The sequence below is a fragment of the Melanotaenia boesemani genome, chromosome 19 (assembly GCF_017639745.1).
Source record: "Melanotaenia boesemani isolate fMelBoe1 chromosome 19, fMelBoe1.pri, whole genome shotgun sequence".
Taxonomy (NCBI): domain Eukaryota; kingdom Metazoa; phylum Chordata; class Actinopteri; order Atheriniformes; family Melanotaeniidae; genus Melanotaenia; species Melanotaenia boesemani.
The window spans coordinates 18872783-18896624 of NC_055700.1; the positions used below are offsets into that span (position 1 = coordinate 18872783).

General features: G+C 38.5%; 1 protein-coding gene across 2 annotated transcripts; it reads left to right on the plus strand.

Annotated features, from left to right (window-relative positions):
- Positions 1–749: 749 nt before the first annotated feature.
- On the plus strand, positions 750–23433 carry ulk1b (unc-51 like autophagy activating kinase 1). Of its 2 annotated transcripts, none has more exons than XM_041969885.1 (27): positions 750–1393; positions 2311–2403; positions 2687–2728; positions 5035–5067; positions 6854–6890; positions 7573–7746; positions 9547–9620; positions 9824–9925; positions 11771–11829; positions 12242–12324; positions 12578–12628; positions 12796–12887; positions 13092–13257; positions 13397–13451; positions 13602–13688; positions 14054–14197; positions 14287–14435; positions 14869–15128; positions 15236–15465; positions 15774–15895; positions 16425–16547; positions 17009–17193; positions 17435–17616; positions 18539–18657; positions 18744–18901; positions 20411–20546; positions 20745–23433. In XM_041969885.1, exons 1-27 carry the CDS (start codon positions 1304–1306, stop codon positions 20798–20800), a joined length of 3102 nt encoding a protein of 1033 aa, XP_041825819.1. In that variant the 5' UTR covers positions 750–1303; the 3' UTR covers positions 20801–23433. The 2 variants fall into 2 exon arrangements, with proteins under 2 accessions (XP_041825819.1, XP_041825820.1); XM_041969886.1 differs by having other exon boundaries at positions 13400–13451.
- Positions 23434–23842: the final 409 nt, after the last annotated feature.

Genomic DNA, 23842 nt, shown 5'->3' on the forward strand with positions numbered 1-23842 from the left:
CTATCTGCTGGGGTGCTGTGGAAAGTCTTCTCACTTCCATCAGGCTAAGCAGGAATTGTTACCCTGATGCTGTAACACTATTAAACTCAGTCAGTAGGTCAGCAGTCTGTGCATAATCCCACCAGCTAGTACAACATGCTGTGAAATGGCCCAGTTATAATTATGTGCAATATCTCACAAATCACATCTCAATACCTCACTCACAACTTCTTTATTTGTATTTGTTTCTATTTTATTTTAGTATTTCACTCTCTTTTTTTTTATCATCTTTTATGCCTCACTATTAATCCCGTTGATGGTAATTTCGTTCTCCTCTTTTCAAACGTGTAGAATGACAAAAAGAATCTTGAACCATAAATACTTCACCACCAAGATTCCTAGAAAGCAGCGGCAGATAAAGAATAAATATATAATAAGAAGACATAAATAATATTAATTTGTTTTAGCGTTATTTGTTTTCCTCTACTTTTCGATGTTTTGTTTTTCTGTACATCATAAAACAGAAAGGTATTTTTATTATTTGTTCATTTTGTGCTATTAGTTTTTATGAACTTTACAGATACAAATATTATAAATCTTTATGTGAGTCGTTGTTCCTCGCTGGAAAACAGTATCCCGATGATCCCTTTAATTTATCTGGTGTTTACAGTCGCGTAACTTTTTATGTTGTCATTTTATGGCTGCCAAGAAAAACTGACGAGTGACGTCAAACCTACAGCTGTAATTTCACTGCGCATGCGCACTGCAAAAGCGAGACTGGAATCTGCTTTGTTGAGACCATCGATGCTTTGACTTTCGGCGAGTCAGCTGTTAATTGCAGGATATTGCGGGGAGTTTTCACGGTGCTTGCTGGATAATAAACATTGCTAACGTCTTGTGAGTTGACAGTTGACGCCTTTTTCGCCGTATGGACGCTTTAGACGACAGAAGTCTGGACCTCCTGTATATAAACAAAACGCTGCGAGCTGCTTTTTAAGGTGGCACGTCAAAGACAGCTGCAATCAGCAGAGTCGTCCGTTTCCCGTTTGTTAAGTTAGCTAACTTCGCGTTGGCAACTCGATCTGAGATGGAAATATCCAAACAGCTTTGCTAGGAGTTAAACTCCTAAACTTATCCGTGCGAACATGAGAGAAGAGGACAGTTTGTTGTTGGGAAGCCAGCCCCTGGCAAGTGAAAAAGGGGGTGAACGTCCCTGCAGCTGCCCCCAATTGACAGAGGAGAAAGGACCTGCCAACAAGAAGTGTGACCTGAGGCCTCCTGGTCATTTGTTCAGGTCATAGTAGAAGAAATTCATACCTTTGACATGGAGACGGTGGGGAAATTTGAGTTTAGTCGGAAGGACTTGATAGGACATGGCGCATTTGCTGTCGTCTTCAAAGGCAGACATCGAGAGGTGATTGTCTCTGCACTGTTTACACAGCCTTCCATACATAATGTGCAAATCATAGACGAGAAGTCATTTTAATGCTATCCGTTGTATTGTTAGAAATGGGCCATCTGGGGCATTTGTTGTCATTGTACGGCCTTAAGAGGCCTGGCCGCACATACAGGATATTCCTCGAAAAAACAGCCAACTAACACATAAAATGCTTGAATGCTTTTTTAAAAAATACTTGTGGCACATTTTCAAAATCCATGGTTGCTAATACAATGATTGTATACTTTTTCGGCATTTATGTGTCATAGATGTTGCTGTCAGTTTGGCAAATTCAAATATAGGCCAGCAGACTAGTATTGTTTCCTTTAGAAAGCTCCACACTGTGGCCATGAGTAGACATGTTGGTACATGTACTATACCCGGATTGAAAGCATATAAACTATAAATGCTGAGATTACATAGACAGCTTGATCTCCTAGCATCTGCTGAGACACCAAGGGGGACATTTGACCTGCAGCTTTTTTGTTGCTTCATTACTAAAATGGCTCTGGGATAAATCTTGTTCACATTAGGGGATTGCTGTATTTCATCACATACTGCAAAACACAGCTCAAACAATGCATTAAAATTAGTTGTGAATTAAGCAAATGTACTGATAATGGCAATGCATCGAATTAGAGAAAATAGAAGGGTCAATGATTGTGCAAAAAAAAAAAAAAAAAATCCCTTTGTGCCAAATAACAGTATGAGAACTACATATTAATTAACAAATATCTGCTTTTTAGTGACATCTCAAATATCTAAGTGCAACAAATGTGGCAGAATGCATCAATGTGTTAAATATCTTAACAACAATGGGTTTATGTACCAAGCAAAGGCAGTGTTTGTTCCTTTCACCAAAAAAAATCTTTCCATATAATCTGTTCCTCTAGAAACACGACTGGGAGGTGGCAGTAAAATGTATAAACAAGAAGAACTTGGCCAAATCCCAGACACTGTTGGGAAAAGAGATCAAAATACTGAAGGTAAGGCAATTATTGGGATGCAACGAGGATACACAAGACCATGCCTAATTTAACAGCATTAACTGAGACATCTGCTGTTCAGTGCTAAAAAGGACAGGGAGGTTCTCTCTTGCCAGTCAGATTTGTGAAATTGTACATTTGCTGTTGTAAAAAAGTTTTTAATTACAGCTTATGTTGATGTGAGCATTCTATGCAGCATGGGTTTGTTATTGTTAAAGGTTGATAAGGGTTTTTTGTGTACAAAGCAAACATCCAAATGTTTTCTCTTTTGTCATTTCTGCAGGAACTCAAACACGAGAACATTGTTGCATTACTGGATTTTCAGGTCTGTAATGCTTGAATCACAAATTGCATCTACACTACGTGTTCAGGCCTCTGTTTACATATGATATCACACCTCTTGCTCTCCCACATTTCCATCAGCTTGCACTTGTAAAGTAGAGCAGACACTTTGATGGACATATCTTTTCCACATGACACACATTTGTCTCCTGTAGTTTGAACAGCTCTGAAAAGCATTTCTTTTTTTTTTTTTGCCTCCCTCAGTGGGTAGCTAATCGTTCTAAATCTTCAGTTTGAACTCTGGCTTTGTGTCCTGTTTCGCTCAGTCATCATTTCCCGTGTTTACATTGTGTCTGCAGTCACGTAGCCTGTTTTACTGGCCTTCTTTATCAACATTTTCTGGAAAAGTGTAAATTTACTCCTGTCTCAGATGTTTCTGCTCATGCAAAGGAACAAATTAAATGACTTCCACACAGATGTGTTATATGCTTCCCTAACTGTAACTCTTGTCATGCTGCATGTTTCTTTGCTGGTTAAGCAAAAAGAATCCTCAGTAACAGCGATGCTGTTGCCTGTAGCCTAGTAACCAGTCTAAAGCTCACTGTTTAACACCTGCTGGATAGCTGATGAATCATGTACACAGTCTTATCTGAACTTAGCAGGTCTCTTTTTTTCTTCTTTCTCTTAGTCCATCATGGCAAAGTTAAAAAAAAAACAGGATGTTAATTTGCATCATACTAGAGGTCACATACACATTAGCTCAGTGGTAATCCAAGTATGCACTTTTGCAAGAATTCTACGTGTTAATGTGTTGCTGCTATTTATTGATTTATTTTCTCATATTAAACCTTTTTTTTGAAAGTTGAAGATCTCTTTCACATGAAATGGTTTCATCATGCAACAAGTCACAACCAGTTGCACACATTTCTATGAGCGTGCAGTGCAGCGTTGTCGTGTTGGTGGCAAATATGGACGTAACCGCGATGCTAGGTCATTATCAGTAGCTTGAGAAAAATCACTTGCAACAGGTTTGCAGTGTCTCTGCCGTGCAGAGCGCAAAGATTCTTCACTTTTATTCTCACTCACAGCGGGTGAGTCTGTACTCTTTCTGGCACGAGGACAGTCCAAGCTGCTCTCTAAGATTACAGGTTTCTTGTGACACAGCAGGAAGCAGTGAAGATGTTCTATGCAGGAGCTGCTTCGATCCACCTATTTAAGTAGGTCAGAAAGAAATTGACACCAAAGTAAACACTGGACTTCAGCAAAATGTGTTTTCTGCTATGTTGTATCCAAACGGACTTGAAATCAGTTTACATGTTTTCTAGGTTACAATAGCAGAGATGGTAATATATAAGAAAGAGTCCTAAAGCCATTAGTTCATCAGTCGGACAGCTGATAAATCCTTGGGTCTAGTTTTCCAAAAGGCTTTTCTCTGATCTTTTTTACCAATATAAACCAAACAAGCCTCACTGAAAATTTTCCACCTTATAACACAGGAAATACAGTGTTGGTTTTCAGGTCTGATGGTTGTATCTTTATCATGATAAAGTTGCAGCAATAACATCTCCAAACATTCTATCATAGAGGTGTGGTGCCTAGATTCCCAGAGACAGCCTGTGAAAACCAGGCCGTTGGCTCTCTGCCCTGAACCTGACTTGCTGCCTGTTTGCTGTCCATCTTGTCTAAAGCCAAAAGCAGCAGACTTCAAAAGCCCTGACTCAGCAGAACTATAGAAAACACGCTGGCCTCTGACCACTGCGTTCACATAGATACTGAATTGATGTAAAGAGTGAGAGACGGCAGTCATCTGTTGCCTTGTGATAAGAGAACTTTTTGAAGTTGGCTGCAGCATTTTTTATTTCTTAAACTCTACGTGTTTCTAGAGGACAGTGGCTGGCAGTAAATAATAGATCCAAGTCCCTCAAATTTACAATATTAAAAGCAGCTTATTATTTATTATTGTTGAATAAATTATATTAATATTACTAATAGTGTCAATTTTGAATGCACTTGTTCTCTTGCTTCTTTTCATAATTCTGTTGACAACTTTGTTTCCCCATTTAAAAAAAATAGATTATTGCTACTCGCAGATATAGAATCATTAAAGAGTTGAACCTTTTTTTGTTCCATAACTAGAAATAAAAGTCTTTTACAGAGATTTCTGCCAGACCCACAGAGTAAAGATTTAGTAGTTGTTGGTATCTGAGTGTATTCTGTACCTAAATGATGTACCTAAACATAGTTCATTTAGCTGGAACATGATTAGTGTGTTTACTGATGAGCATTTGTCTTGTTTGTCTGTTGCAGACATGTTTCTTTACGCCCACCTTCATTTCTCTTCTCTTTTAGGAAACTGCCAGCTCAGTGTACCTGGTAATGGAGGTAAGCTTGCTGCGGTGCTTGGTTTTGTTTGCTCAGTGCTGCATTGTCTAAATTCTGTCAGGGCCCGAGTTATTATTAGCTGACCCCTCAGGCATTAGGGGGTAAACAACTGCCAGCCGACAATCATATGGTGTTTTTGTTGTAACTTGATAGGTAAAATCTCTGGGTAATGCTCACCAAGGATAACAATATAATTTAATTCTTTTCTCTGACCAGTGCTCGAAACTGTTCTCTGCATATTAATCATTCCTGTCAAACCTTAAGGCTCTTCAGGTTCTTGTTTTTCTGTGCAGTACTTTCCAGTGACTTTATAGTCATTTTTTAGGTAGTTCATGTATGTTGTGAAAATACATGCATCATATTTTCCAGCCATGCAGAACAAAACTGTTCACACAACATACAGCAGAAGAAATACACCTTTGTAATATATATATTTACTACGCAGAGTTTAAAAAAACTCTAAAGGTCATATAAAATGACAATCCCATTGAAATATACATATACACTGTTAACAAATTGTTGGATAGATATTCATCGCAAGAATCATCACAGGACCTAATAAATTGAGAAATTATTTACACACACACACACATATGGATGAAGAATTCAGTAAAGTGGAATGAGATCAGGAGCTTGGTAAACTTGCTCACCAGAAACTTGCTAGTTGGAGTTGCTGGCTTGTTATGTTAACTTGGCCTATTCAGCCTCCCAGGTATGTTTTTTATGCTATTATGAAGCTGAATGCGTTCAAGGTTTCTGCTACATAAATGATCACCGTCACGGCAAAATAAAAGCTGTCATGCCTTCAGAATTATGATTTTTTTTTCCCCAGGTGTTACAAATGTAAATTATATTGTATGAATGGATCCATATGAACATAAAGTCTCTATATGCGCACATTTACAGTCCATATTAAGAGTGTCTTTGTTTTTATGTGCAATGAGCAACTGACCAGGTTATTTCATATTTAATGTGAAACTTCATCGGCGGTTGTGCACGTCGCTGTGTCATTAAATGCCAAATGTGATGTATACTCTTTTGTACTTTTTCACCATCTCAATCAGCTGTTTATTAAGTAAGACTAGTTCTCCCTCACAATAAAAAAAAAAAAAAAAAATCCCGATGGAAACCCTGGTGTTACGTTAATATACCGTAAACATATTCAGCCTGTTCTTCCATGTGCTACACTGTAGATGAGTAACTTGCCTTTCCAGATTAAATGTTTGTTCTTGGCCTTCGATTTTGTCAAATAAATTTCTAAATAAATGTGACTTATATGTGTTTTTTTTTTTGTTTTTTTTTTCTTCTTTTCTTTTCATGAAGCATTTTATGACAGATGCAACTTTTACTCCCAAAATTACGGTACCTGTATTGGAAAAAAAAACCTGTGTACCATCCTTGCCAAGTCGAAGTGTACAATCCCATGTCCCTGAACGCCACTGATGTTTGCTGGTTTTTTACATTCTCAAAGTAGATCATGTTCACTTTTTTCTCCTTCAAGTCTTTTCTCTGGGTCTTGGAGAACAAAATGACTTATGAAGCAGTATTAAAGAGACATACCTGTCCTTTTCTGGGTTCATTTATATTAATGGCAGGAACAGGAACAAGGTTGTAAATCTGTGAATGCGTCACTCTTCAGAAAATTACTCCTCTGATCTCATCTGTTTTCCAGTCTTCTCAGGGACAAGGTTAAATGAGAGTAATTGTACAGCAGCCCACCGTGTTTACTGAGTTTTCTAATGTCTTTCCTTTTCATCTCTCTCTCCCATCCTCATGTTGATCTCAGTACTGTAATGGCGGTGATCTTGCAGACTACCTACACTGTAAGTGCAACAATTTATTTGTTATTACTTGATCAAAGTGAAATGCCTCTCAGTAGGAAGAAAAACAGCTCAATTTAATCTGTTACTTGACAGCACAGTGAGAGTCCATAATTTATGAAAAGGTAGAGGCAAACAATGTTTACAAGAAAACAGGTTGATCATGAGTCATTTGAAACAGTTTGAGCGCTGATTGAAGGAGGAATCATTTTAACCCACTGAAACCTAATGCAGCATGCATCCCACTCTGATATTTAACCTTAACCTGAATGTGATACATCACCCATATTTTCTGTACATTGTCCTAATATATGTGTTCCTGGAGCAGCTTGTTTATTGACTTTTACAGATATAAGTAGATTTGACGTTGTAGAAAGAAATGTGTGCAGAGACGCCACTTATTTAATCATGTTTTAGTTTTTTTAAGTGCACCTTGGTTTTACCATAAGTACTGACAGAGTCAGCAGAAGACTTCATGAAAACTTTAATAGTAGTTTCAAATGACCTTGGGCTGCAGGTAATGCTTCTCCTTCTGAATCACATTACCTGCAGCACAGATCTGGGTAGGAGGACACATTAAGCTGCCTTGATTTAAGCTATCAAGCTATCAGCTTAACATTATGTGTACAAAGTTAACTAGTAGTTGATCAGCCTTTTCTGTATTAACTTTTTGCTTTGTTTGCAGCCAAAGGCACGCTGAGTGAGGACACTATTCGGGTTTTCCTGCAGCAGATCGCAGGGGCCATGAGGGTCCTACAGACCAAAGGAATAATCCATCGGGACCTCAAACCCCAGAATATTCTGCTCTCCAACCCACCAGGGCGCAAGTGTCACTCCAACAATACCTGCATCAAGATTGGTAGGTTTTAATGCGATGAGGGTGTGCAATAAAAATGGACGACCAGAGACGCAGAGATATCTAGAAATGATTAAAGGGAAGACAGAGGTTGTTGGGGTCCTCTGGGGTTTGATTGTAAAGTATTAAACTCCCTTACAAAGCAATAACCAGCTGATAGGAATGATTATTTCACTGTGTAATAAACCTTTTTACAGAGTTTTATTGTTACTGGATCGAACTGTGGTTTCCCTAAAGTAACTGTTGACTCCAAGATTAAACTGAACCAGAAACAGGAAATTGATTTAGATTAGATCTTGGATTTGATGGGTTTTTTTTCCTTTTAGCTTTTGATAGAATAGACAGAAAAATTGCAAAGACACAGAGGATCTGTGCAAGGATACAGTATAAAACAGATTAATGTACCCCCTTGGGCCAAATGGTTCTAAATTATATCAGGTTGAACTGTATTCCGTTAAAAAGAGGGGTTAAAAAGAGAGAACTCGGACTTCTGTTTTACTGAGATTTTGTATAGAATTTTTTTAATAACTTGTTTTTTTTATGAAAGACTTAATCCTCCTCACCATAGAGGATACTGGTGTTGCAGTCATTTTGAAAAGATGGTCTTCTACTCTTCAGAGATTTCATTTTCCATCTGTTCTATGCTGGAGGGGTTGTGCAGCTTGACCTTTTGCTCTAAGAGAAAAAAAAAGTCACATACTTGGCCAGGTCATAGCTCAAAGTTCAGACATTCATGGTTTCATTTATAATGTCATGTCCAAACACCTTTTGCACTCAGCAAACCTTCATTTGGTGGGCGAGGATTCTGTCCATAGAGGATGACATTGTGCAGCGTCTTTCATAATGACTGAGTTACCACAGAAACTCTGATTTCTACTGATAACATCTGTGTCAACTCAGAAGCCTGTTTTTTTCTGTACGTGGCTTCACTGCAAGTTTATTTTCAGTGGTCATAAGTTGGACAACTTCTTTGTGTATGCTTTCCAGATACATGATTTCTTTATATTTTAATTGCAGTTCTTTAACTTGTGGCGCCTTGATGCAGACATGTACACAGACATAGCCCTTAGATCCAAAACCACAAAAGTTTTGGCCCCGAGAAAGAGAGAGAGGGAGACAGGCAGCAAAAGGCCCCAAACCCGAACCTACCTGGCCTGTTTGAGCTAATAAGTGTCAGCCGCTACCAGAGTTAAACTACTAGTGGGAAAAGTTAGTATGGAGCCCAGTTATGATGATGGATTATGTTCAGGCATTTTAGAAATTCTCTTAATCCTTAAGCTTATTAATGCTTTTTTTCCCCCTCTGGAGTTTGAGTGGGAGTAAAGTGTGAGGCAGCAGCACAATGTTATAATCCTCATGACTCTGGGAAAGCAAGCTCGGTCACACACACACACACACACACACAGTGACTGTAGATGGGACCCTTCCACTCTTTGGACTTACATAGATGCAGGGATTACTGAAATGTTTTGTTGATATGTTTATGTTTTTTAAATGTATTTTGCTGAGCAATTTAGAAAGTGGAATCTGGCAGAAATGACAGATGTATTTGGTAGCTTGGTACTTTATAGTGGATGTTGCATTAAGCAATGGTTCTAAAATGTGTGAACTCCTATCTGCTTATTCTAAATTATTTATTGGTAGATTAGACTGTTTAACTGGGAATGTTATGCAGATAAAATATAAAAAAAACATTTTTTAAGCCCCTGCATGGGAGCGGAAGGGGTTAACTTGCTGTATAAAGATCCCTACAGTCAGTTTGTGTACCAGATAACTTCATCTTTTCTTTTTTTCTCTCCACAGCGGACTTCGGTTTTGCCAGGTATCTGCAGAACAACATGATGGCGGCCACACTCTGTGGTTCCCCCATGTACATGGTAAGCATATTGTAGAGTTTTTTAAATATAGGGAAGATAAGTATTACCATTTTTTTAATAGTTATCCTATCTACTAGGAAGAAATAATTTAAAATTGTGTTTAAAAGATGCCTTATCTTTGAATGTAGTCTAAGTGGCACAGGTCTGGTTATAATGTCTACATTAACAATAACTGTTCAGTCTCACTATTTTTTCCTTCACAGGCCCCTGAAGTAATCATGTCCCAGAACTATGATGCCAAGGCTGACTTGTGGAGTATAGGAACTATAGTGTTTCAGTGCTTAACTGGAAAAGCTCCTTTTCAGGTAATGCACACATGCGTTATGCTAATAAGACTGATCCAAGCCAACACTGAAAAAAAATGTAGGTTTGTTGCTTTTATTTATTAATAATTATAGTCAGCTATGTTATATAGAATGTCAAATATCATAATGTAAATAAAAAGGCATTTGTAATTAACATGCTGGCTAACTCTGAGACAAGAAACTCACATAAAACTGCAGAGGTGGCATTAAATTTACATTTTTCCCTTGAGAACTTTCTTCTAAATTACATTTAAGATAGTTGGTGAATTAATCATAAAATACTGTTTCGTTTCAAAACTCTGAATTTTCAAGAGCTGCACAAATGTCCTACAGCAGCAGGGACGAAACAAGAACGCCAACTTAGCAACTACATTTCAGTCGGTCTCTGACAGCAATCCATCGCTTCCTCTCTTCTGAGTTCCTTATCTTTGTTCTCATCATCTTACTAACTTGCTTTATTGCCTGTTGTATGTACATAAATAGATTTTTGTTTGCGGCAGTCTGAAAGCACAGGCTAAAATGTGGTTATATAAAACACACAAACTGCACAGAATACATACACTGGTGTTCTGGTGATAATGGACTTAAGGGAGGGCACTGTCAGTCTCGTGGCAGATAGCAGTTGTAATGGTGGGTAAAGGGGTGAGTGACGTCATTATAAACCTGGTTCAAAATTCAAGTATAAAGAAATATGCTACACACGCCAGATCTGGGACAAGAGTTCATGCTCTGGTATTTGTCTTCCAGGGTATGAACTAGTTACATAAGCTGTTAAGTTCTTTGTTTTCAGGTGATCATTGTGGCCTATTCACCTTGTCTCTTTGCTAAAATGAGACATAAAGCAGACTCTGCCCCAAAAGCTTAGAGCTGAACTCAACCGTTCTAGTATTTAAAGGCCGAGACATAAGCCTTAAGACACAGTCAGCCTCACATCTGAATGCTGCTGTTTTTCTAGCTGATTGATATAAAGAAGTTGGTGTTCATTTACAAGATGTCAAGACTAGATATTGTCTTACTGCTGTGCAGGCAGGTGCATCTAGGTCCTTCATTCCCTCTAAATGGCAAATCAACATTACTAATCCTGATATTTCAGCTTGAAGGTCACAGTAACAATGATGACCATGCCTTGTTTGGAATTATCTGAGTTGTAGCATCAAGCATAAGAAAAAGATTTATAACCATTTTCCGTTTTCAAATATCTCACCTGCTTGTTTTTAGGGTTGGAGATTTCTATTGTTTACCACTTTCACTGTATTAGCTGATGTCAAAGATGAGCACACTGCTATCGGTTGTTCCCAGATATTTCAGCTAAAACCTGATTCTCTCCTCCTTTTCAAACACAGTTATTTAGTTTTAATGGCACTGAGGCCATGGAAGCTGGAATAAAAACTCATTATTTGCTGTTTGATTGTGCATCCTGTTTGTTTCATGCAGGATAGAGGGGGAAGAAAACCTCTGTGGAACAATAGCTTTCACTTGTTTACTATAAAGATGTCATTTGTTACTGACTTCATTGGGGAAAATAAATGTATTATTGTATATGGAAAACACATCTAGTCATTTAAAACCATGAAATCAGCTGCATTCACACAAAACCATGTTCTTTAATTTTTCTTGTTATTTTTTATCTAAATTGCTCCAGCAGCATTTTTTTAATTAGATTAATTCATTCAGACATGAAATGAAGTCTTTGGTCATTATATGAGTAAGTAGAGACTGTCAGTAATGCAAAGACAGCTTCAGCTATAATGGAAAAAGCAATCAACAGTAGAATTAAAATGTGTCACAGCTTTGTGTGTGCATGCAGATATTTACATGTTTTCCACTTTTATCTCCGACCTCTAGGCCAGCAGTCCTCAGGATCTCCGGCTGTTTTATGAGAAGAACAAAAACCTCAGCCCCAAGTAAGGACTTACAGTGAGATGCCATCATTTATAGGACAAAGACATGAACTTCATGGGTCTCTTTTTTTCTGCAGTGGTTGTCAGCGTGTTGTTTACAGGAACGGAAATCTGTGCTTTGATGCTTTTAGATTTGATCAACTGGAAGAGAAGCTGCGACCACTATTTTTGTGAAAACAAATTTGTGCTGGCACAGTGCAGATCAGAGGAGTTTCCAGTTGGGTTCATAGCTGCCAAATAAATGCTGACTTTAAAGTCCTGTTTTCAGTAACAGCTGCGTTAATTATAAGCAATACCATATATTTCAAATCATGCTTGCTACTGTAAATCTTTGGTGCCAGTAAGGCATAAAGAGCAAATGAGATGCAGGTAGATGTGGTGCAGTGTCTGCAGTAACAGTTATATTTATTTGCAGCATCCCCAGAGAAACCTCACACCATCTGAGGCACCTGCTGCTGGGTCTGCTGCAGCGCAACCACAAGGACCGCATGGACTTTGGTCAGTGAATATCTAGCACAGTAAAATTAATGAAGCAGTCAGCTATGTATCTTTTGATGGCCTTTGGTGAAAATCTAGTTCTTATATCGGGATAAAATAACATTCCAAGAAGAACCACAGTGTATAATCTAAGCCAAAGTTGTGCATGGAAATAATTTTTGTACACCAGTCATGTTTCCTTATGTTAGTTTTGTATAGATTTTAAATGTCTGGTTCACTACTTCCCATTAATCATTATGTCTGTTTTTGGTAGATGACTTTTTTTGTCATCCTTTTCTGGAGGCAAGCTCATCCATTAAAAAAAGTAAGTACAAAAGTATTAATCTTCCTAAAAGCTTCTTTTTTAAAAGAATAGCTGCAAAACTTCATTCTTTTTTTGTAATATAAACAAACCAAATGTACATTTTGTGAAAAGTTGTGGTCTCCTTATTTCTAACGTAATTTTTTTTTTTTTTGCTTTGCCCTCCACAGCCACTCCTACAGTGACCATGACCTGTTTGCCCAGCTCTGCATCAGCTAGCTCCTGTAGCAGCTCCTCAACCTCTCACCTTGCCTCACCACCGGTTCGAGTTCATTATTTTGATATGTCATTGCTTCTCATCTTTTTGGCATTTGCACTTGATTTATAAGGCTGTATATTAGCAGCATACTTGTAGATGCAGGCTAAGCAGCTACCTGTCTGACCTTTCCCTCACCAGTTGCTATTTTATACATTCCGTTGTGCATTTTTTATTTATCTGGTACCCTCTGTCTCCCTGTCACTGCAGCAGTCTCTTGCTGAGACTCAGCAGATACGTGCCAAAGCTCTGGCCTCTCCGACTCAGGAGGCCACTGGTTTTCTCCTGAAGGACTCGTCTGGAGGAGGCGGCAGCAGCAAGAACTCCTCCTCCTGTGACACTGATGACTTTGTAATGGTGCCTGCTCACTTCACCAGTGAGAAAACCATTTTTTCCTTCCATAAATTCCACTACTTGGAGCCACATTAGACTGGCCACTATTTCTTTAGAAGGGCTGCCGATATATTTGAAATCATTGAGTACATTATTTACTGTTGTTTATGCTGCTTTTCCAGCAGGTGAGCTGACAGGTGACAGTAAACTGCTGCAGGACAGCCTGATGAATAGCGGGTGAGAAGCAAAGACTATTTCTTCATAAACTACAAACGTGACACAGAATACAGCCATGCTTACTGAATTTATCAAAAGTGAGAATACACAGTGTATTCCTTGTTGAGGATGTGATTGTGAGACCCTTTTTTTAATCTCTGCTTTAAAAAGCTCCCTTTTGGCTTCTGCTGGTCTGTGCACCCAAGACAAAACACCACCACAATCTCCATCTTACAGCGGATCTCCAAGTCCTGTCAGGTAACAGCACAAAGCTGATGTTTGGTGTTGGTGGTTTGAAGGGAGCTGTTTGGTTCAAATAACAGGACAACCCAAGAAATGTTTGGTTATTTTATAACGAGGAAGGAGTCATGTCTAAATCTGCTTGTGGAAGTAAATTGGTTAATTTTTGTCCTTCAGAGTAAGCTCAAGAACAAAGTTATTTTGAAGTGAACCTTTTTGTATTTAGACAGTTTGCGGTGTTGTCTTACATTGTCCTCATTGAGCAGCGTTGTCAGAAATGGAATATTTAATCTGGGAAATAACAGCTTGCATGTATCTACACAATCACAGTAACTTTCTTGTGCTTCTCTGCTTCCTTCTGTTCTTCTCACTTCTTTTGTCAGGCCCAGCGAGTTCCCGGGAAGTAATTGTCATGGTAACTATGGAAACCATGGTCAGTCATTACCTATCCCAGTACCCAGTCAGGTCCAGAATTACCAACGCTTGGAGCAAAACCTCAATTCTTCCAAACAGAATGGCTCACCACGGTCTGCATCAACACGTGCACTTTGTTTGTTTTAATATTTACATTTTAAGATTCAACTGCAGTGATGCATCATAGTTTTTACGTTAATAGGTTTTCAACACCGGTGCGACGTTGCAGCAGTGGCAGCTTGCTGGGCTTCGCTAGAACTGGACCCTCACCCCCTTATGGGCAGGTAGCGGCCCCCACCTCCCGCAGGCTCTCCCTGGGAGGTGCTAGACCATTTCAGCTCTCACCTCAAGGTAGATGAGATATTTCTGCTTTTATAACCCCTTCTCCAACCTTTTGACCCAGTAAAAGTCTGTATAAAAAACCTTCTCACCAATAGTTGGTTTCTTACAAAAAGGAAAAAGTTTTTTTTTCTTTTTTACTGATTTAAAGATTTACATTGAGAAACTGATCTTTGCATCATAGATAAGGCAGAAACACTTAGCAGTCTGGTTTCTTATATATAATTAGTCACTTTTTGCATGTTTGTATTTTAAAATAATCAGTTGCTAGTTAATTTAGTTAGTGGTATTGGATGAATCTTGGTTGTGCAGTCTTCCAACAAACAGGGACATTTGTCCACTTTTCACTTCATTTTGGGGACTTTGTTGTTTTCTTAAGTGCTTGACACTGAGTAATGTAAAGAAGAACTATTTTTATCAGCTTCTGTCCTACTTTACTTTGCAGCTCTGCCGCAGACCGAACCGAGGCCTACTTCTCAGCAACACCCACAGACTGTTGGGCTTGGCACACGGCTCAACAGTGCCCCCTGCCTGTTGGAGTGTGCAAGTGGTGGTGGCAGGCATAAGATAAAGAAGCAGCACTCTGACCCTGTGGCTGCCCCCTCAGCAGGGCTGATGACTGTCCGCCCCCTACACTCTTCCCCCAGACTTAGCGAACTAATGCAGCGTAACCCTCTCCCCACTATCCTGGGCTCCCCCTCCAGGGTGAGTCAGTGTGTGTGTGTGAGATTCATTTTCCTGAGTTGCACAGAACAAGAAATACTGCCAGTCAGTTTAAGCTAACTGTAGGTGACTTTCATTTCTCTTCTCAGACTATCCCCCCGTTTGAATTCCCCAAACCTCCCAGCTCTCCGAACCTTGTGACTTTCCTAACTCAGAAGGGTTTGGTCATCGGCTCGCCTGGCAGCAGGACTGCCCCAGCAGAGCTCAGAGACCTTGCACTTCACGAACGAGACTTCATCAGAGACCAAGCACCTTCACCAGGCTCCCACCCTGCCCACTGCATCCATAGACTGAATGATGACACCAAGAACTTTGGAAGGTTCAATTGTTGTATTTACTGTTCATCTTTTTATATTGAGCTCATTGCTTCTTATTTATATTATACTATATAATATTATTATTAATATTATTATACTATATATATATTATATATAAGATGTTATTCAATAAATGCAATAACTTATATACATTTCGTATCTGAGATAAACTGCTAATATTTTAATCATGAGCCTCATGGAGTGGATGGCTGGACTGCGAAAAAATGGCAATAAGTAAAAAAGAAATGAAGGCTGTTGGCAGCTACTAAAAATATACTCTCTGTCCCTGTTTCTGATTTGTTGGGCCCAGGTCACAGAGTGCCGGTCGTCTGTCCGACATGCTGCTGATGGCTGCATTTGGAGCAGGTGGGCATGCAGGTGACCGAGGCAGCATGGAGAACCTGACCTCTGAAAAAGCCATAGACATTACAGGTTTGTACTGTCAGCAAAGAGGAGCAAAACATGTTTGTTTGTTTTGGTTTTTTTTTTGACCATTTTAAATGTGGTGTCACATGCAAAATATTTTGTTTTTCTTTAGAAGATGTACCACATTATTTTAGTGCTATAATCAAGAAGTACAGCTGGTGGTGTTTGTGGTTTTGTGTAATTGAAAGTGTAGCTACACCCACTGTTTTTTCAGCCTAACTAAAAAAAAGAACAAGAAAAAAATGTGAACTGATTAAGAAGGACTGAGGAAGGAGGTCTTTCTCAGTTCAACACTGAAGAATGGATAGACATACCTGGACTCTGTCCATATCATTAATTTATTTTAATGTAATGTCAATATGAAAGAAGTTTCTGATAGCTCAATCCCTTTTTTCTAATAATTATAACTACAGTTATAAAATTCTGTTCTCATAAAAAATAAAAAAATAAATAACTGTACAGTGCTTCTGAAAAGAAAATAAAAAGTACAGGAAAAAAATAACTCACTTTTCTTGCTTTCCTTTTTGTCCATTAGTACCTCCTGGTGGTGGAGGCTTTGCACCTGGTTCCGGCAGCCCAGCGCAGGTGGTGTTTACTGTGGGTTCTCCACCAAGTGGCAGCACCCCACCAAATGCCTCCAGACAGAGGAAATACTCAGGTATAAAATATATTATTAAAGTGAAATACATTAAGTGGTCTCCACATCTCTTCTGTTTCTGCAGGGAGGTGGGCGGCAGCATTATGCTGCACATATCACACTATACCACATAGAATAGATATATAATACATACATTAAATTGAATGTTTCAGATATAAGAAATTAATTTTTTTCCATAAAGATGGATTTAGCTAATTGTGAACATACACGGGAGGAAAATTTCTACTTAAATTTTTGTTTATGGTATAAACATGAGCAATAAAGAAGCATGGGTGGCAGCAACCACTACTATACTTTTTATTCATAGTTTTGGATCAATCTATTCATGTATAATAATATCCATTACCTATTAGACGGTAAAGTGGGATGATTTTGTTAACCTAATAGTGGTTGAAATGCATTAAACTTTATAGTAAACTTTATTGATTCACATTATTGCTGTCATTTTCTGACCACCACAGGCTCCTTCACTTCAGTTAGTCCTGCAGGCTCCTACACCAGCCGCTACCCCCAGACAGGCACCCATGCGGATGGCTTTGAGGCCCCTCCCAGTCCTCGTTATAGCTTCACTGATCCCATCTCAGCCAACATGGGCGGCCCTGTAGCCTTTGAAGCTCCTGAGCTGCCTGAGGAGACGCTAATGGAGGTGAGGACGTGCAGGTTTCCCCACACCGCACTAGCATGCCTTAAGACAGGTGTTGAAGTGTCTTTATCTCAAAACAATGTGGCGAATAGCTCATGGCAAGAAACTTAATATTAGGATGCAACAAATGACCTGTGTTCATATGGTGCCAGTGTCCGATACAGACAGGATGCAAAGCCACACTGTGGTGTCTGCTGTTTTATCCTCTCCCTCTGTCCCTCTGCCTGCCTTTGTCGGAGTTTAGCAGGAGCATACGGACACTGTGCAGCACCTGCGGTTCACTTTGGAATTCGCCCATTGTCTAATGGAGGTGGCCGGCGCCCGCAGTGCTTCAGTGGAGAGGGGACAGGGCGACATTTCTCATCCCTCCCTTCAGCAGCAGAGCCTGGTAGCTGATCAGATAAGCTCCCTGAGCAGAGAGTGGAGGTGAGGTCAGCTTATCATCAGATACAACTGCCTGTTGTTTATCCAGCTTTGAGAGGAATTTTTTTTTTTTTTTTAAGAGTTTGGCTTTGCAGCATGTTTGCTGATTAACTTCTTGGTTTTGGCCACTGTTTTCGTTTTAGCTTTCTTTCTACGTCGTACTTAACACATTTCAATTCAACCATAACTACTGTACCACAAGAAACTGATCATTAAAAATGAATATAGCTAAATAATTTTATTTGTGTATGTGGCTAAAAGGAAACCTACATGTGTTTAATAGCACTGACTGCTATTGAGAGGGAAAATAAAAAAATCTATAAATTGTCTTAAAGTTATCATACAGTAAAACACTTATGTTGTAAAATAAACAATTATAATGTAAATATCAATTTCATAGAAGAACATTTTATGCTCTTTAAATACACTTTTTGTTGTTTCAGAATTAAGTAATTTAAGAAAACCTGACTTCATCCACTGTTGAGGCCATAAAACATTTTAGATTGAGATTCAGAAATTCTTTATTAATCTCCATGAGGAGATTCTTTCATTCTTTGGTTTGGATTCTTCATACTCTGGGTTTCAGGAAGCTTAAAGAGCTCCATTTATTTCTACTTACAGAGATCCTGCAGGGTTCAAAAGAAAGCCAAAAGTAAAGTCTACACAAGACATCTTTATATATTGTGGAAATAAGATCTGTCCAGTCACACTTTTACGTTTTAGTCAAGGTTTTTGCTCTACTTGAGAGTCGGGGCTCAGTTTGGTAGAACAGTAACTGTTAGCTTGAATGCAGTTTGCTGCAGAACAAACGCATTGTGACTTACACAGTGGAACTTTATCACCAATATTTTAGGTTTTATGTTTAATTTGTCAATGACTTATGAAGTTTTAAGTATTCTGTATGTGTGTGATTTTGTCTCTGCAGTCATGCAGAACAGCTGGTCCTCTACCTTAAGACTACAGAGCTTTTGTCCACAGCCTTACAGACAGCCATGGAGCGAGTTAAACAGGGCAAACTCTACCCGTCTGCTACTGTCAAACAAGGTATAAGCCTGTTTATCTTACTGCAAGAGAGTCTTTTTAACAGTTATTTCTAATCATGGTTTTCTTCTTATTCTGTACATAAACAGTAGTCAGAAAGCTGAATGAGCTTTACAAGTCAAGCGTGACATCCTGTCGCACGCTCAGCACCCGCCTGGAGAAATTCTTCTCCAGAAAGCACCGTCTAATGGACCAAATCACCTCCATCACAGCTGAGCGGCTGCTCTTTAGTCATACTGTGCAGATGGTAAGCCAAAACACACCACGTATAAAAGGCTTAAAGGCTGGCAGGCTATATGCAGGCCATAATGAAATTGTACATATGTATTGATGTATTTTTGTGATTGAGTCTACATGTGTGTCCCAATTCAGGGTCTACGTATGCGCTGGTGTGCACAGACAGTAGCTGCTATTTCCAATGCAGGTTTTTGCAAAATAAAAACGATATTTAAAAAATTTAGACGAAGTGCAGTTGCGATTTGCAGGCGTTTCCATTAAATGGTGTTTAGCGCGTTAGCCGTTATTCTGGTAGAATCTTGTTCCACTTTGAGGAGGAAGGAGAGTTCTAATTCTTTGTAAAACTCTGCATTTCGCTGTTGTTCGCTATCAAGGATGGCAGTTATATTTTTTTCTTTAATTATTTGTAAAAGGATTTCCGTCTCCTCCTGTGTAACATATATTTTACCCATGCTGCGCCATCTTTACTTGACATGAACTGGTCACTTGACCGCCCTACGTCACATCCAGGTAAATGAGTTTCCTTTAAACATTTGCGATTTACTTTGATATTGACACATCTGAAAAATCACCTCATGAGAGTGTAAAAACTTTTAAGCAGTATCTGAGAGGTTTTTAGAATTTAAGGTGTTTCCATTACCAGTTTTTTTATTGTGATACTTAGGTTTTGCGCAATTCTTCAGCTTATGTAGGCTATGGAGTGGCATAAGTAGTCTGCTTACCGTTCGTAAAATGAGACAGCCTACCTAGTTGATGAGAATTTCCCATAGCAGCAACGTAGAATATTGACAGGAACAAAAAGCTAATGTTAATCATGTTCTTATTAACAGTGTTAAACGAGTCATTAAATGAATAAATAATAATATTTTATTTTACTGTTAATTCAACATTATAAATTGTTACTAAATAGTGTTCGAATCAATTAAACCTCTGAAATTCCTAAGTTTTGCATATTACAGGACACTTTAGTGAATGTTAACACCGACCGAGTTGGTTCTATCTTAAAAAAGCATTTTTTGAGGCAACTTTAATCTTGCTTTGACCGTGTATGCCATATTGTTGACAGCCTGTGAGGTAAATTTAAAAATTAGACTATCATTTGTTTTCAAAACTGCTTAAAATCCACAAATATCAAATATTACAGGATTTTAGTGCCACAGTTTAACAAGCATGTTTTTGTATTTGGTTTTGTCACATTTCTACTACAGTGAAATACACTTAAAAAAAACATACTCGTTGAAACTGTGTTTCTCATTCGCCACCATCTTGTGTGAAATGAATTCTGGGAGAACAGAGAAGGGTTCACCAGTAGTCTTTGCTACATGCTAAACGGAGTGCAGGTTTTTAGGGTGGATTCAGAGGCGCCTTCCAAATGGGACAGTTCTTGGCGTGCCACTGTGAAGTATGTAGCCGTCGATCCTGCACTTCGAAGTGTGTAGACCCTGAATTGGCTCATAGCCTACATATGCACACTGGGGATTTACCAGCATTACAGTTAAACTTCCTGTCGCGATATTAGGTTCAAGCTGCTGCGCTGGATGAGATGTTCCACCAGGGGGAAGCGTCGATCCTGCGCTACCACAAAGCTCTCTTGCTGATGGAGGGTTTGTCTCTGCTGCTTACTGAACAGGATGACATCCTCAGTGTTAGCAAATGTAAGCATCACCATCAGTTCAGCTCAGTGCTCCATCATTTAGTTGAAGAGCTACATATCTCATTCTTGTGGTTTATTTGAGAAACTCGATTTGAGAGGAGCTGTGACTTGGAGGAAGCTGTATTGAGAAACAGATTGGAGATAACTTACTGTGTTAACCCCCTCTCTGGCTTTCTTTGCTTTCTCTTTCTCTCTGCAGGTAAAGAGTGCATTGAACGCCGCCTCACAGCTCTGCAGTCGGGACTCTGCGTTTAAGTGTTCCAGCATCATGTCTGGGCGCGGTTGTGATGTCAATCATTTGCATCGAGCACATTACTAACTAACCAAATCTCCCTCCACATCTCATGGTTTCACTTAGAAACACTTTCGTTTTCACGAGAAAACCTCAAGGCTTAAATTTACACAGAAACTGGAGGGTTTTTTTTTTTCTTCTGAAAATTTTTCAGTTCATCAGTGAATGTGGCAGGAACTTCCTCATTGTTAAACTTGGACCAGTGTTCATAAAGAGGACTTTGCTCATTGTTCTGAAGCTGTCAAGTAAAGCGGGAACAGTTATTGCCAAGTAGTCACATTCCTACATATTGTAGCTACCTACACATAAACACAGCGCTTTCTAAAATCGCCAAATATTGACGTTTTGACTTTGCAGCGAGCAGCTCTTCAAGTAAAATGTTTTACCAAGATCACAAGCTGGAGGAAAAGTGTAGCATCTGCTGCACGCTAATGACAACATGAGCTAATAAGGACTGATGGTGTTCAAGCATTCATCATATGTTGTCTTACACTTATTATTTGCTTTGATGGTTTTATTTTCTTCTGGGTTTTATCTCATTTCATGCTTGCTGACAGGAATGTATGACAACGCTACAGAAGGTGGCTAGAAATGTCACAAAAATGTTGCCAAAATAACCCCCAAAAAGTAATGTTTTTTTGTTTTAATGCTAGTATGCTGATTTAGAAGAAAAAGAAAACACTTTTTGACACTTTACTGATCCTATACTTGCTTAATATCAAAAACGCTGTCCTGATATTGACGTTACGATCTCTGGAAGGGACTAGCATAGTTCAAATAAGATGCCACACCCAGTAGCTTTTCATTTAAGCGAGACTGAAAGTGATCTGTCAGCGTCTTTTTGTTGCAATGACAATAAAGTTCTATTCATCACAGTCATGTAAAAAAAAAACATGATGCAATAATCTGGGATGCATTCTTCCAGCACATGAAATCTTGCATCTTGCTGGTAATTTATATTCATGATTCCATAGTCTTGTTTTTTTTATATATATATTTTACCTGTCAGTCATGTTGGTGTTTAGCAAGTATAATCAAATATGAATGTAGGGCCGTCAGGAGAGAAGCAGCATTATTATTAGACTGAATGTTAGATGATTAACATTTAGGATGTGTTCTTGCACTGTTGAAGTACTGTATTGAAAGAGTGGATCATGCTAAACTCATCCAGCTTTTTGTTTTTTTTTGTTTTTGATTTGGTGTAGTTTTTAGTTATTTTGCAGTTACTGTCAAAAAAGTAGTGTGTTCGATGAGTTTTGAGAAAGAAGACGGTATAAGCTAAGTTTTCTGGAAGGAGAAATAGAAAAAATGTTAACACTGAAAAAAACATTGCATTGATTGTTTTGTGTTGTTTCCGGGTAGTTGTTGTTTGCTTTTGAAAAGTTACATATTAATTGGGAGTGCTAGTGGAAAATGTGTATTCTCTGAAATATTTTTATTGTTGATGTTTAAATTAGGCTTTTACCCCTGAAAGATTTCTTAAATTGTCTACATTTTTTTTTTTTTTTTTGGACCAATTGAAAATTTCTTTCAAAGTTTGTGTGATTGGTTGGATGTGTGAAGTGTTGTTTTTTTGGGGGGAGCTATTTGAGTTATTACAGGAAGTAGGGTACCAGCTTTATTTATGAAGCTGGTACATTTAAAAAAATCACATGCTTCTCTGCTGTAGCCCACTTTTAGGCCCATTCCTAATTTATTTAAACTAAGATGTAATTTCTTTGGCTTTTTTTCCTTTTTTTTTTTTTTTTTTTCTAAAAATGTTGAATGAGTGCATATTTTATAAGATGTTGGCAGATAATCCCAGCTGAAAGGGGTTAACAGTGAAGCCCTACAGTAGCTCTGTCAGCAGAACAGAAAGAACAGTTATTGAAATAGCTATTGTGTGTATTTGCTTTGTTGCCTTTTTATCTTTTGTCATAAAAAAAACTCTGCATGTTTGTTCAAGTGTACATTCCCAATACAAATTTATTCACAGGCTCTCTGTCTCTACACATGCTCTTCTGATCTCTAAACGTAATGTCTTGAAAGAAAAGCTGATGCATTTGTCACTTTTTAATCGTTCCATACAATCATTGCAATTGGTCATCCCGATGCTGATTATTCTTGTTAGGAATCAAAAGCATCGTGAGGGGTACAATGTGGAGGTGGTGGAGAAGCAACACCCTATGATGTTCCACTGTTCAGTGTATCACATTGGAGATAAACTGAAACACATTTAACACCATTAATATTTGTCATCATGTATTCCAACAGTAGATCACTTCCTGATTTGCTTTGTTTTTCATAGAAAGTACCAGGATGGGTTTTAATTTACACTTTACATGACCTGATTTATGCTGTGCTTCCTGTTAATATTGTAAATTAAATTATTGATATTGTATATAGGACACTGTTGGCATAGAGAGAACGGTACGTTATGGCCTGTACATTTCCAAAGACTATAGGCTTTCTGCTTCATCTTCCATATTTTCACCTGCTGTTGCAAAAGCAGTGTAATGTCATATTCATAGCAGGCACTATCACAATGTCCTTTTGTGTGAGATGTAACCTTTCCTGTTTGGGAGCTGCATTATGAATAAAGTGGAAGGAAAGTTAATTCGGCTCTAGATGTTGTAAATTGCCAAAGCTGATGTGTCACTTCAAGTTATAAAGTTTGTTTTACTGGAAGGGAAAGCAATGGGCTTCTTTAGAACTGATTTCTTTATAGCTTCCAGGTAGGACTTCCCAGTTTACTGTTCTACTTTGTAATTAACCTTGCCAAGCCCAATTTCCCCCACAGAAAGAAATCAAACTGCTGTTATTGGCTGTTCTCCTTGTTTGTCCCCATACTGCAGGGTTTTGATACTACATTGCAACTCTGATTTTATAAAAGGTAAATAATTAAACCAAATAAATACTTGTAAATCATTTAACTAAATTTTATATCACTTAGATTCTATTATTTACTGGATGCTTCAAAGGCATTGGTTGACTTTTATTTTTATTTATCTATTTACTCCACAACG